We start from the raw sequence: 14,814 nt of genomic DNA on the forward strand, positions 1-14,814 counted from the left end.
TTATATATGTTGGATATTAGTCCCCTATCTGATTTAGGATAGGTAAAGATCCTTTCCCAGTCTGTTGGTGGTCTTTTTGTCTTATAGACAGTGTCTTTTGCCTTGCAGAAACTTTGGAGTTTCATTAGGTCCCATTTGTCAATTCTCGATCTTACAGCACAAGCCATTGCTGTTCTGTTCAGGAATTTTTCCCCTGTGCCCATATCTTCAAGGCTTTTCCCCACTTTCTCCTCTATAAGTTTCAGTGTCTCTGGTTTTATGTGAAGTTCCTTGATCCACTTAGATTTGACCTTAGTACAAGGAGATAAGTATGGATCGATTCGCATTCTTCTACATGATAACAACCAGTTGTGCCAGCACCAATTGTTGAAAATGCTGTCTTTCTTCCACTGGATGGTTTTGGCTCCCTTGTCGAAGATCAAGTGACCATAGGTGTGTGGGTTCATTTCTGGGTCTTCAATTCTATTCCATTGGTCCACTTGTCTGTCTCTATACCAGTACCATGCAGTTTTTATCACAATTGCTCTGTAGTAAAGCTTTAGGTCAGGCATGGTGATTCCACCAGAGGTTCTTTTATCCTTGAGAAGAGTTTTTGCTATCCTCGGTTTTTTGTTATTCCAGATGAATTTGCAAATTGCTCCTTCTAATTCGTTGAAGAATTGAGTTGGAATTTTAATGGGGATTGCATTGAATCTGTAGATTGCTTTTGGCAAGATAGCCATTTTTACAATGTTGGTCCTGCCAATCCATGAGCATGGGAGATCTTTCCATCTTCTGAGATCTTCTTTAATTTCTTTCTTCAGGGACTTGAAGTTTTTATCATACAGATCTTTCACTTCCTTCGTTAGAGTCACGCCGAGATATTTTATATTATTTGTGGCTATTGAGAAGGGTGTTGTTTCCCTAATTTCTTTCTCAGCCTGTTTATTCTTTGTGTAGAGAAAGGCCATTGACTTGTTTGAGTTAATTTTATATCCAGCTACTTCACCGAAGCTGTTTATCAGGTTTAGGAGTTCTCTGTTGGAATTTTTAGGGTCACTTATATATACTATCATATCATCTGCAAAAAGTGATATTTTGACTTCCTCTTTTCCAATTTGTATCCCCTTGATCTCCTTTTGTTGTCGAATTGCTCTGGCTAATACTTCAAGTACTATGTTGAAAAGGTAGGGAGAAAGTGGGCAGCCTTGTCTAGTCCCTGATTTTAGTGGGATTGCTTCCAGCTTCTCTCCATTTACTTTGATGTTGGCTACTGGTTTGCTGTAGATTGCTTTTATCATGTTTAGGTATTGGCCTTGAATTCCTGATCTTTCCAGAACTTTTATCATGAATGGGTGTTGGATCTTGTCAAATGCTTTTTCTGCATCTAACGAGATGATCATGTGGTTTTTGTCTTTGAGTTTGTTTATATAATGGATTACATTGATGGATTTTCGTATATTAAACCATCCCTGCATCCCTGGAATAAAACCTACTTGGTCAGGATGGATGATTGCTTTAATGTGTTCTTGGATTCGGTTAGCGAGAATTTTATTAAGAATTTTTGCATCGATGTTCATAAGAGAAATTGGTCTGAAGTTCTCTATCTTTGTTGGATCTTTCTGTGGTTTAGGTATCAGAGTAATAGTGGCTTCATAAAATGAGTTGGGTAGAATACCTTCTACTTCTATCTTGTGAAAAAGTTTGTGCAGAACTGGAGTTAGATCTTCTTTGAAGGTCTGATAGAACTCTGCACTAAACCCGTCTGGTCCTGGGCTTTTTTTGGCTGGGAGACTATTAATAACTGCTTCTATTTCTTTAGGGGATATGGGACTGTTTAGAAGGTCAACTTGATCCTGATTCAACTTTGGTACCTGGTATCTGTCCAGAAATTTGTCCATTTCGTCCAGGTTTTCCAGTTTTGTTGAGTATAGCCTTTTGTAGAAGGATCTGATTGTGTTTTGGATTTCTTCAGGATCTGTTGTTATGTCTCCCTTTTCATTTCTGATTTTGTTAATTAGGATTTTGTCCCTGTGCCCTTTAGTGAGTCTAGCTAAGGGTTTATCTATCTTGTTGATTTTCTCAAAGAACCAACTCCTCGTTTGGTTAATTCTTTGAATAGTTCTTCTTGTTTCCACTTGGTTGATTTCACCCCTGAGTTTGATTATTTCCTGCCGTCTACTCCTCTTGGGTGAATTTGCTTCCTTTTTTTCTAGAGCTTTTAGATGTGTTGTCAAGCTGCTAGTATGTGCTCTCTCCCGTTTTTTCTTGAAGGCACTCATAGCTATGAGTTTCCCTCTTAGAAATGCTTTCATTGTGTCCCAAAGGTTTGGGTACGTTGTGGCTTCATTTTCATTAAACTCTAAAAAGTCTTTAATTTCTTTCTTTATTCCTTCCTTGACCAAGGTATCATTGAGAAGAGTGTTGTTCAGTTTCCATGTGAATGTTGGCTTTCTGTTATTTATTTTGTTATTGAAGATCAGCCTTAGTGCATGGTGATCTGATAGGATACATGGGACAATTTCAATATTTTTGAATCTGTTGAGGCCTGATTTGTGACCTATTATGTGGTCAATTTTGGAGAAGGTACCATGAGGTGCTGAGAAGAAGGTATATTCTTTTGTTTTAGGATAAAATGTTCTGTAGATATCTGTCAGATCCATTTGTTTCATCACTTCTGTTAGTTTCAGTGTGTCCCTGTTTAGTTTCTGTTTCCATGATCTGTCCATTGTTGAAAGTGGTGTGTTGAAGTCTCCCACTATTATTGTGTGAGGCGCAATGTGTGCTTTGAGCTTTACTAAAGTTTCTTTAGTGAATGTGGCTGCTCTTGTATTTGGAGCATAGATATTCAGAATTGAGAGTTCCTCTTGGAGGATTTTACCTTTGATGAGAATGAAGTGTCCCTCCTTGTCTTTTTTGATGACTTTGGGTTGGAAGTCAATCTTATCAGATATTAGGATGGCTACTCCTGCTTGTTTCTTCATACCATTTGCTTGGAAAATTGTTTTCCAGCCTTTCATTCTGAGGTAGTGTCTATCTTTTTCTCTGAGATGAGTTTCCTGTAAGCAGCAAAATGTTGGGTCTTGTTTGTGTAGCCAGTTTGTTAGTCTATGTCTTTTTATTGGCGAGTTGAGACCATTGATGTTAAGAGATATTAAGGAAAAGTAATTGTTGCTTCCTGTTATTTTAGTTGTTAAAGGTGGCATTCTGTTCTTGTGGCTGTCTTCTTTTAGGTTTGTTGAGGGATTACCTTCTTGTTTTTTCTAGGGCGTTGTTCCCGTTCTTGTATTGGTTTTTTTCTGTTATTATCCTTTGAAGGGCTGGATTCGTGGAGAGATAATGCGTGAATTTGGTTTTGTCGTGGAATACTTTGTTTTCTCCCTCTATGATAATTGAATGTTTGGCTGGGTATAGTAGCCTGGGCTGCAGTTTGTGTTCTCTTAGTGTCTGTATAACATCTGTCCAGGCTCTTCTGGCTTTCATAGTCTCTGGTGAAAAATCTGGTGTAATTCTGATAGGCTTGCCTTTATATGTTACTTGACCTTTTTCCCTTACTGCTTTTAGTATTCTATCTTTATTTAGTGCATTTGATGTTCTGATTATTATGTGTCGGGAGGAATTTCTTTTCTGGTCCAGTCTATTTGGAGTTCTGTAGGCTTCTTGTATGTTCATATGCATCTCATTCTTTAGATTTGGGAAGTTTTCTTCAATAATTTTGTTGAAGATGTTTGCTGGACCTTTGAGTTGAAAATCTTCATTCTCATCCACTCCTATTATCCGTACGTTTGGTCTTCTCTTTGTGTCCTGGATTTCCTGGATATTTTGAGTTAGGATCTTTTTGCATTTTCCATTTTCTTTGATTGTTGTGCCGATGTTCTCTATGGAATCTTCTGCACCTGAGATTCTCTCTTCCATCTCTTGTATTCTGTTGCTGATGCTCAAATCTATGGTTCCAGATTTCTTTCCTAGGGTTTCTATCTCTAGTGTTGCCTCGCTTTGAGTTTTCTTTATTGTGTCTACTTCCCTTTTTAGGTCTAGTATGGTTTTGTTCATTTCCATCACCTGTTTGTATGTTTTTTCCTCTTTTTCTGTAAGGACTTCTACCTGTTTGATTGTGTTTTCCTGTTTTTCTTTAAGGACTTGTAACTCTTTAGCAGTGTTCTCCTGTATTTCTTTAAGTGATTTATTAAAGTCCTTCTTGATGTCCTCTACCATCATCATGAGATATGCTTTTAAATCTAGGTCTAGGTTCTCAGGTGTGTTGGGGTTCCCTGGACTGGGCGAAGTGGGTGTGCTGGGTTCTGGTGATGGTGAGTGGTCTTGGTTCCTGTTAGTAAGATTCCTCCGTTTACCTTTCGCCATCTGGTAATCTCTGGAGTTAGTAGTTATAGTTGACTCTGTTTAGAGATTGTTCTTCTGGTGATTCTGTTACCGTCTATCAGCAGACCTGGGAGACAGATTCTCTCCTCTGAGTTTCAGTGCTCAGAGCACTCTCTGCTGGCAAGCTCTCTTACAGGGAAGGTGCGCAGATATCTTGTATTTGGACCTCCTCCTGGCCGAAGAAGAAGGCCCAAAACAGGACCTTTCTCAGACACTGTGTTGCTTTGGCAGTTCCCAGGTGGTACAGACTCTCACCTAAGCAGACTAAATTCCTAAGTTCCTTGGAGTCCCGGGACCAAGATGGCGACCGCTGCTGCTGTGGCTTAGGCCGCCTCCCCAGCCGGGTGGGCACCTGTCCTCCGGTCCGGAAGGTGGCCGGCTGTCCCCGGCCCACACAGGGTGCTGCCTCAGCGCCTCTGTGCTTCTGCCTGTTCCAGAAGCTGTCAGGTTCTCTGGCGCACCCTCTCACCTGTTCAGACTAATTTCCTAAGTTCGGCGGGTCTCGGACCAAGATGGCGACCACTGCTGCTGTGGCTTAGGCCGCCTCCCCAGCCGGGCGGGCACCTGTCCTCCGGTCCGGACGGTGGCTGGCTGTCCCCGGCCCACAAAGGGTGCTGCCTCAGCGCCTCTGTGCTTCCGCCTGTTCCAGAAGCTGTCAGGTTCTCTGGCGCACCCTCTCACCTGTTCAGACTAATTTCCTAAGTTCGGCGGGTCCCGGACCAAGATGGCGACCGCTGCTGCTGTGGCTTAGGTCGCCTCCCCAGCCGGGCGGGCACCTGTCCTCCGGTCCGGAAGGTGGCCGGCTGTCCCCAGCCCACACAGGGTGCTGCCTCAGCCCCTCTGTGCTTCTGCCTGTTCCAGAGGCTGTCAGGTTCTCTGGCCTAGTCTATTTTTCTTTATTGTGGAACCTCCATACTGATTTACATAATAGCTGGCCCAACTGATAGTCTCACTAGCAGTATGTAAGGGTTCACACACACACACACACACACACACACACACCCCTGCATCAGCATTTATATTTTGTTTTATTAATGATAACTCTTCTAGCTGGGGGCTAATTCTGCCAGTATCATCATTGACAGTCATATCCACTACTATAGTCTGACCTCTGTGGATAGTGGCCACATATTCATACCCTGTCCACACTATACTGTGTTGTTGTTAGGCATACATGCCTATAATATTTTCTAGATTAGTGATGCCATTCTACAATTGCTTCATAGCCATCTCCTTCTCCTTCTCTCTAGCTAATCAGTCATTCAATCCTGCTAAGTCTCATATATCTCCTTCCTGCTTCATCACTACTTGTTATTGTTCTACTTTGGCCATTCATCATGTTTGTTACACTAGCCTACCCATGCTTGCAGCATCTCTCTGCATCAATTTTCTTGTGAATAGATGTGAGGGCAACGTGTCTGAATATTGCTTTGCTGCATTTCTTTCATGCTTTGGAATTTTGAAAGCCTTTCTCTTGCCTATGGGATTATGCAAAGCCAGTGCTTTCATCTGATGCTCAAGGAATTCTGCTTCTGTTGGCTTCTCAGCATTGTCTTAGTCCCCTACCCAAACTGGTAAAATCTCTGTAATCCACTTGTGTAACTACTTTCTTCCAAATATTTTAGACAAAGAAGTATCCCATGATTTTAAGATTCTACTATGAGAGTGGAATACTAGAAGCAAAAGATCAAATATAATGTTATCTTAGTGGGTCTCTTAAACCATGGCTAAAATCGACCACATATTTTGACACAGAGCATCTCACAACAAATACAGCACAAATGAAACAGTTCCTTGTATCTAATTTGACCCCAGTGGAATAAGCCTTGCTATAAAACAATAGAAACCACAGAAAATACACATTGTCATAGAGATTGAACAACACCCTTCTGGATAATGAATGGATAATTGAAAGTTAACAAAGAAGTTTAAATTTTCCTAGTGTTGAATGAAAAAATGTAAATACAACACACCCAAATCTGTAGGATACAATGAAGATAGTCCTACAAAGAAAGTCTGTAGGGGAAACTAGAGTGGGGATGTATTGTATAAGAGAATAAAAAAAAGTCTCAGGGAACCCAAATAAACAACTTCATGGAGATGGCTAGACAATGTTGTCCAGACGTAACAGGGCAGTCACCGACATGAGTTCCTAGGATCACAAGACCTGTGCAAGATCAAACCAAAGAAAATGCCAGCATGAATGTGTGAAGACATTACAAAAGTCTGTCTCTAGGTGAAGGTCTATTGGCAAATGATGGTCAATTGAGAGAATAAATTTTCTTTAGGGATGTAGTCCCAAAAATGCTACATGTAACTATGTGTAGAACCAAGTAGGCTCAGTGGGTTTCAGCAGAAGGGAATACATATGATTACAGCATATTATACATGTATGTGATATTTTCAAAGAATAAGAGGAATTATAAAAATTAAATCACAGAGAGAGACAGAGAGACAGAGAGAGAAACAGAGACAGAGACTTTCCTCCATTTGATTGGGTCTTTGATAAAGGAGGGTACCTGGATCACCAGGCTGCAGTGTTCCTCAGTCAGCTGTCTAGCAGTGAAAGGCCTTCAGAGCTCTGTGTCCTTCCATCAGGAGGGTGCCTTTCCCCTTCTCTGTCAGATAAATAAGCCACGTATTGTTCTGCACTGCACTGGCCCCTCCTCTCCAGCCATCTGGAGGCTTCTCTTCCTGCCTGCTTGGACTTCTTCACATGTAGAAGGTGGGATGTGCTATTTGTGGGGTGGCTAAAAGAGCCACAGAAAGTAAGCAGAGCCAGTCCAGGACACTCTTTTGTGTTTCTCCTTATCCAAACACTTTCAGGAGAGGAAGAGTCCACAACTGCATTATAGCCCAGACCACAATCCCCAGTAATAAGGGTCACATTTTCTCTTTGCCCTGGGTGGGAAAGACCCAGGGTTCCCTTTGGGATTATCACCTCTGATACACTCTCTTTGAAGGGGTTTGCTGAACCAAGAACAAAGACAGGAGGTGCTGTAAACATTTATGGGCACCACAGCTCACTAGGGTAGCTGGAGATTAACTCCTTCCAGAACTATTCTGTTTACCTCCCCTCACCCATCACAACAGTCTTTAGAAGGACTCTTTTGGGAGACAACTTCTGAATGATCTACATTTCTCCCTGCATGGAACCCTCCTACTGGGTTCTTGTCTTCTCTGTTCTCAAAAAGGAAGCGCCTTGCTCCAAGTAGAGGAAATTATATCATATTATCTGGTATTCTACTCCGCTAAGCAACTTTTATCAGTCACCATATTTCCTAACCTCTAGAAAATTCCAAACTGGCCAGACTATTGCTTGAATCTTACCTTCCCTTGCCCAAAGATTCTATGACTATGTGCCCACCTGCTAGTCCCTCACCTGGGGACTATCTGAACTCCCTACTCTTGCTTCCTGCCTAGCACAGCCAATGCCAAGAACACACTTCTACCCCTAGTCATTGTTTTTCCAGCCTCAGCTGTCTTACCACAGGGTTTGACTATTGTCAAAATAACCGTTCTTTGTTTTCCTCAGACCTAGGGCTCAATAAACATCAGATAAGTACTTGCATGGGCCAGGGTTGGAAAGGAGAAAGATGTTTGGCAACTAGAAGATGAAGAAAAACTAGGTATCCACCCCAGCCTGTGTTTTAAAGTGAGAATAAACTGCTTTTTTTTTTTTTTTTTGTAAATGTTTTGGACCAGGGATTATTTGCCAGTATATTGCTACTTATGTGGTTATCACAGATGGAAGTAGGATCACACTGGAGATCCCCTGCTCTAAACCTACTAAATCCGAGTCTGAGACTCCAGGGCCCATATACCCAGTGAAGTTTGACACATACTGATTGAGAGTGCTAGGTCTAACTGGGAGGCTTCTCTTAACTGGACCTTTCTCATCATCCCTGATTGGATTGCAGAAACCTATTGTTTTGCTACTAATAGACTGTGCACATTGTTGGTTTTGGTTACACTTAATATTAATAACAAATAACATATACCATTTATCAAGTGTCTATTGCATGCCAATTGTACTTTATAGACGAGGAACTTGAAATTCTGTGTCATCCACCAGGCCAAGAAAGACCATTTGAAGTGAAGTCAAGATTCCAAGTCAGACCCACATGCCCTGTAAACTTAGCCATACAATAGTTCTTTATAAATCGATAAACTTATGTGAGGTACAAGGAATGCAAGAGGAAGGGACTAACTTCCCCAGAGAGGAAAGGCCCTAGCATACTTTTTGTCTTGAGGGAGCTTGCATAAGTCCTCAGGGGGACCGTAAATTACCGGAATTGAAGCCAGAGGCCAAAGGAAATTGGAGTAGCGATCAAGTTAATTATGACGGGAAAACCCTAAGTTGACATCCCTAAGAAAAAATAAATTCTGATACCTGGGCCTGGGCTTAGAAATATAACAAATTTCTGTTATGGTGCTTTGAGTTCTGGCTGGCACATTGATCTGTAGGATATTATAATAATCATCAGGCTTGGATAGGTGACTACTACAATATGTTATGCCATAGGTGTAAGGGTTGCTCTTGGCAACTGAGTTCATGGCTCATTGTTCAGAGAAGAAATAGAGGCCCACAGAAAGTATGGTCACCAAAGTTCAGAGAAAATTGATGGAACATCCAGGGATGTTCCCAAGTGCCATTCTGGTATTGCTAATAAGCTGCTTTTCTAGAATTGGAGTGTTTAGTGTGAAATTAAGTTTTTTTTTTCTTCTGGAAATGAACAGATGCTCAGTTGCATATTAGAAGTAAAAGCCTGGAGTATTTATAAACTTTTGTATCTCAGAAGAACCTTTACCTTGAAAAATGTCTTAGTCAGTGGTCCCCAGCTTTACCAAAAATGAGCTATATTGCCATTTTTTTCCTGGACCTGGAGGCTGCTGAGCCTCACTAAGCTCTCCTTTCCTGGGGCCCTGAAGACCTGCGGAGATGGCTGGGTGGGGTCAACCCAGTCCAGGAAGTGCAGGAATTCTTTTAAGTGTATGCGTCTGGGGTGTTTTTCTCTCTCACTTACGTGTATTTTTAAAATTCTTTTTAGACACCCGCTTTATCTCTCCCAAACATCATTTCCTTACTCCTTTCCTGAGTTCGAGCAGTAGCCAGGGGCCCAGCTTCCTTATTGGTCTCTGAGCTGTGGAGGGGATGGGCCAGGGCTCAGAGGAGGTAGGAGTTAGGAATGGGGTGGGGGAAGGGTTACTGCTGGAACTGCCTTTCCTTCTTCCCTTTGCCACTGGGGCGCTGGCTGGTTCCTGGAGCAACGTCTTTGCTCTTATCCAGCCCTTAAAACGGGCTGATATTCCATAAGGCTGTGACCACAAAAAAACCCAAGCAGCCTGATGACAGTACCTTGCAGTCTCCTTGAACTCCTTGGATGACATTTAGGGTCTTGGGCTGCTGGCCTCACACCCCAGGAGGTCTTAAGTTGAATATTGACAGTCCCCAGCTAAGAGAAGACACTGGAGTGGTTGATGGTGAGAATGTGAACTAGCTGGATACGCCAATCTCTCCTAAGCATCTCTCCTCTCTGAGCAACTTCCATGGTAGGTACAGCCACAGTTTCCAACTTTGTTTTTCCTTCTGTTGATGTCTTGCTTCAGCAACTTGGTTTTCTCCTGAATTCAGGCACTTGAGGATAGTGGATAGTGACTTACAGAATTTGTTCAGTGACAGTGCCCAACCCAGCTTTAGAAAAAAGGATAAGGATTCTAGTCATTCCTATAGTGAGGTTGGGCTGCATAATTGGCACTTAAGCTTAGTCTTGCGCTGCTTATCTCTCATCTTCCTCCTTCTCCACTAGAGAATGATTTTATGTCCAGAACCGCTGAGACCTTCTTTTCTCACTGCTTCTTGAGGAATGGTTATATCAATCCTTATGTATATAAACCTTTCTGAGACAGAACCCTATGGGCAGGAGAGGTCATATAGTATTCTAGAAAAAGCTTGAGGATCTGAGGTAGTTTTTTCTCCAAATTTATTACTCATATGTGAGTGTTTGTGTACCGGGGCTTGCTTGTGGAGGTCAGAAGACAGACAACTTTGTATCTTTGGCTCTTCCCTTCTACTTTTACGTGTGTTCTGGGAATTCAACTTAGGTTATCAGGCAGGTATGGCAAATTCTTTACCTACTTATCCACCTTGCTAGTCTGAGATCTGAGTTTTGATCCCAATTCTAACCTTAACTCTGGTTATTAGCTGTGTCTTTCTGGCAAATAATTTAAGCTGCCAGCTACTTTCTTTCTTCATTAATAATATGAGAGTAATAATAGTTCTTACACATGATATTGAAGTGAGGATTAAACCAACTAATACGTATGAGGTACTGAGAGCCTGACATAGTTTCAGTGTTTAGTAGAGGTCCTTGTTTTATTTTTGTAAGTTAATACAATGTCTGTATTATGTACTATGCTAATCAGTTCCACACATGGGACTGCATCATTTATACCAGACCATAACTCATGAGAAATAGATGACCATCATCCCCATTTTACATATAGAGAATATATAACCGAGGTCCCGGTGATGTTGTAGAGTACTTGTCTAACGTACATGGCCCTAAAAGGCAGCGCCTCCAAAGATGCCTTGGCCAAGGTTACAGAACTGGAATTTGAATACAAGTGTGGACTGGGTTTAGGACAATTCACAAATGATAATAGGCCAGGTATTGGGCTCTGTAGATTGTTTCTTCTCTTCCATATGCTAAAGTTAAATGGGATTGGATCTGGCCCCAATCCTCTTTGCTGAGATTTCCTACCAGTGTTTCATTTTTTTTTTCTATTGTCTCCAAAGCCCTCACTACATTCTTCAGTCTCCTCTGGGATTATTTTCTACTATTGGAAAAACTCTAGAGAGTAGGGGGCCTTTATAAGCCACTGCTTTAAGTGTGGCGAGGGAGCACTGTAGCAGAACATTGATAGGAGTTTCTCAAGCACACTTGGTTGGAAGTACCCATGAGCCATGTAAAGGGACAAGTTTGAGCCAATAGCCAATATTATACTACATGCTATTTACTGACCACTAGGTGAAACACTAGGCTATTTACTGGATGCTTTGAGACTACTTCTTCTAATGCCCACAGGAATGTAGGCAGGTGAGAATAACGGTTTCTAATTTTCATAACAACCTAGCCAGGTTAAGAAACATTTCTCAAGAAAATGGTAATTCGAATGGGTTGGCTCTTGTAGAGTCACACATGTAAAATGCTAGAGTTTTATTCTCATTTCCTACTGGTTTAGTACAGCTGGTAGGGCAGAGCTAATTAGACATGAAATGCTGACAGGCATTGCAAAATAGCATGTTCTGATGGGCTAAATTATGAGGGCTAGATTGCTTGAGATAGTCTCCCCGGAGGAGATGGCACTAGCAGTACATGTTTATTTACTTTAATTTGTATAATATTTACAGCCTCATGTCCATAAAGATGTACAAGTTAATGACCATTGGGAATATCTCCATTTTACTGCTCTGGAAATGATAGTTCTGAGAAGTTAACACTTACCGACAGCAACAGCAAGTGATAGAGATGGGATTCAAAGCAAAGCAGTCCAATCACTGAGATAATTTCTACTGGAAAATGAACAGAAGGAAAGACAAGTTGGAAAAGAACAGAGCTAACCACAGAGCATGATTAGAGGAAGGAGACTGAGCCGTGATGTGAGCTAGCTTTCTCAGAGTTTCTTCCCTTCTGACATTTGGTTCTCCTTCTGTCATCTCTCCTAGTTTGTTGCATCTGCTTGGTCTTTCTACACCCTCTCCCTCTATTCTCCCCCCCCATCTATATGACTTCCTTCTCCTGCTTCTGCTCTCCCTTCCATCTGTCCTCTCTCTATGTCCTAGTTCTACCATGTCCTGGGTTATCTTTTCCTGCTAGGGGTGCCATCTAATCATGCAAAGTATGCTGGTTGACATGGATGTATCTTGTATGAGCAAGTCAATGTCAGACTTGCTGTAATAGGTTTTAGCACCAGAATCTCTAGCTATGTTGGAAGCCTTGGCCTCAGACCTGTTTCCAGTTATTCACCGCTAGCATGCTAACCAGCTGATCTCTTCTGTCATCCTAACCTATCGCCCCTCAGTCCTTTTCCCCCTTGTAAGGGTTTGGACTCTTTGCCATGACTTTGCCTACAAGTTCAAGTATCTGACTTCTGTGGTCTGTGCCCATCTTAACCTTTGCTTTCTAGGGGTATTTATGATACTCTATTTTAATTAGCTCGGTCTCTTTCATGAATGTGTAAGCTCTCAAGGGTATAGACTCTATTCAACTCATGGCTGTACCTCTAGAACTGCATGTATTTTAGAAGATAGAGTTAACATACAATAAATACTTATAGAATGAATGAAGAAAATTTAAGCAATTCACACTCCAATGCTGATTCATCCAAACATTGTAACCACTTGCCTCCTTTTGCTGAGAAAAATGGGAATATTGGTCATATTGATATTCTTTTCCTCAAAGACAAGTGCAGATAGGCTTGCAGCAGCTGCTGTGTAGTCCACAAATATTTATTGACTATCTACTGTGTGTCCTTAGCATTAGTGTGCATACTTGGATATATTTGTGAACAAACCATTTCCATTGACACTGGCATTTTATGCCTCCAGAAATAATCCATGGGATAAAGGAAATTTGTGGATTGGAGACGAGGGGGCATACTTACATGTCCACACTAGTTCCTTGTAAGATAATCTAGCTCATTGAATGGAAAGAAGGGGTAGGTGCGGAAGTTGCTTGGGAAATGATTTCAGTACTGACTTCCTGGCTTTTTCTTGCCATAGGAGAAACACCCCTGTGAGTAGGCCGCACTCATGGCATGTAGCCAAGCTGTTGGAGGGGTGCCCTGACGTGGCCACCACCATGCATTTCCCTTCTGAAGCCTTCAGCTTGTCCTGGCATTCCGGTTGCAACACTAGGTGAGTCTGGGACTCTCCCCTTAAGGTGGGCTTGAGGACAGAGGGCCTGATAACCTCCCTCCTCTGATTGTATTCCTGCAGGATGCTTTAGAGCTGACGTGGTATAACAGAAAAGGGATGGCCATCTAGAGTCCCTGGGTTCTTCACTAACTATGTGACTAGCAGGCTGGCACTATGATTTTGAGCATGCATCTTTACTTCTTCATGGTGTGTCTTCAAAGTAGTTTATTTGAATCACAAAAACAACCACTCTGTCCTGATTCTTATCCTAATCACTAGTTGTTTTTTATTGGACTCTTTTCTTGATTCCTGTGAGAGGCAGTCTTCTCTATCTATAGTCACTCACCAGGAACTTCCTCTAGTGTTCATTAGCTCTAGCACAAAGCAGAACTCTCCAAAGCAGGAGCCTTGCCAAGTCACAGGGTGTAGCTCAATGCAAGGAGCTTGGTATTGTCCATTTTTATTGAAACAACGACCCAAGGGACAAACCACTTGTTATTTGGTTTCTTTTCCCCACAGTTGCAGAGCCAGCCAAAGTACAGTCCTTAGCTGCATTTCCCCTTCAATAATCAGATCTTCCCTTCAAGAATGGGTTTTGTTGTGGGGGCTCAAGGAGGCTAAAACCCAAGGGGTGAGTTTTCTCTAGTTTAGTATTTTTATTTTGTTTTAGCATTCAGGGTCTCATGGCCCAGGCAGAAGAATACATAGAAATATATTCTAGATTTGGCTTCTGTCTGAGTATGTGTATGCATGCATGCATGTATGTCTGCATTCCAGCAGAAAATGAGGTGAATAGCAGGCTCCCTTTCCAACAAGAAATTAATGTATTCCTAGGTCAGCACAAAGTGAGAAGGGTGGTTAAGACCATGCACTGAGCAAGAATACGAGAGAACTGGTCTTAGAGGTCTCATGGTATGCTGTTACAGCTCAGCTGTGGCTCTCTTCTGAGCTATGGCCTTTTTGAGATCAACCTTCAACCTCTGAGGTTCTAGGCAAGGAATGTTAATGGAACTTCTTGGTTCAGTCTGGCTATGTGTATGGGAAATGGGGCTTAATATTCAAAATTATGTCTTATCCTTGGTCTTCCTGGTGTGATTTTGCTGTTGGTAGGTAAGGGTTGTATGGATGAACAAAGCCCACTCTTAGGTCATGCCTACTAGTAGAAGGACATTGATAACCACAGCAAGAACTGAGAGCAACTGCTGCCATGTAGTGATGCCTGCACTCTTGATCTTTCACCTACATTGCAACACTCTAGCAAAGATAGTACTACTTTTTCCCATTTGAAGGTGTTGCAGAGAGGAGCTAAGACTTTAGGTTGAGAGAGACCTGGATTCCATTTGCAGCTCAGTTCAGCTTCTTTATCAGCTTACTATAATTATCAGTCCGCCTTACTTCATGAGTTAGAAAGTGTAGAAAACAATCTCATTTGGGCTTCAAATGGAAGGTTGTAAAGGGCCTCAGTGAATAGTCAGATTTTATATTATCGAGAAGTATAGTAGGTTCTTGGGGTATACCCAAGCAACAGAGTCTTT

The 14,814-nt window shown here is 41.9% G+C and overlaps 1 protein-coding gene and 1 long non-coding RNA gene across 6 annotated transcripts in view; one reads left to right on the plus strand and one right to left on the minus strand.

Annotated features, from left to right (window-relative positions):
* Positions 1-6,979, minus strand: part of 5430428K19Rik (RIKEN cDNA 5430428K19 gene) — a 122,288-nt gene extending 115,309 nt beyond the window's left edge. Inside the window, exon 1 of the long non-coding RNA NR_045426.1 lies at positions 6,879-6,979. This is a non-coding gene — a long non-coding RNA (RIKEN cDNA 5430428K19 gene). The remainder of the gene's footprint in view (positions 1-6,878) is intronic.
* Positions 1-14,814, plus strand: part of Shroom4 (shroom family member 4) — a 237,506-nt gene that overhangs the window by 167,736 nt on the left and 54,956 nt on the right. For 4 of the 5 annotated variants that reach the window (XR_001782743.2, XM_006527549.4, NM_001040459.2 and 1 more), the window contains one exon: positions 13,145-13,279. Coding sequence is in view for 4 of the 5 variants with exons in the window: in XM_006527549.4 (XP_006527612.1) it covers positions 13,145-13,279 (135 nt within the window). In the remaining variant the exon portion in view is untranslated. Of the gene's footprint in view, positions 1-9,601; positions 9,913-13,144; positions 13,280-14,814 lie in introns of those variants that run through there. The other variant, NM_001313765.1, reaches the window with a different exon arrangement.

This window comes from Mus musculus, chromosome X (assembly GCF_000001635.26).
Source record: "Mus musculus strain C57BL/6J chromosome X, GRCm38.p6 C57BL/6J".
Taxonomy (NCBI): Eukaryota; Metazoa; Chordata; class Mammalia; order Rodentia; family Muridae; genus Mus; species Mus musculus.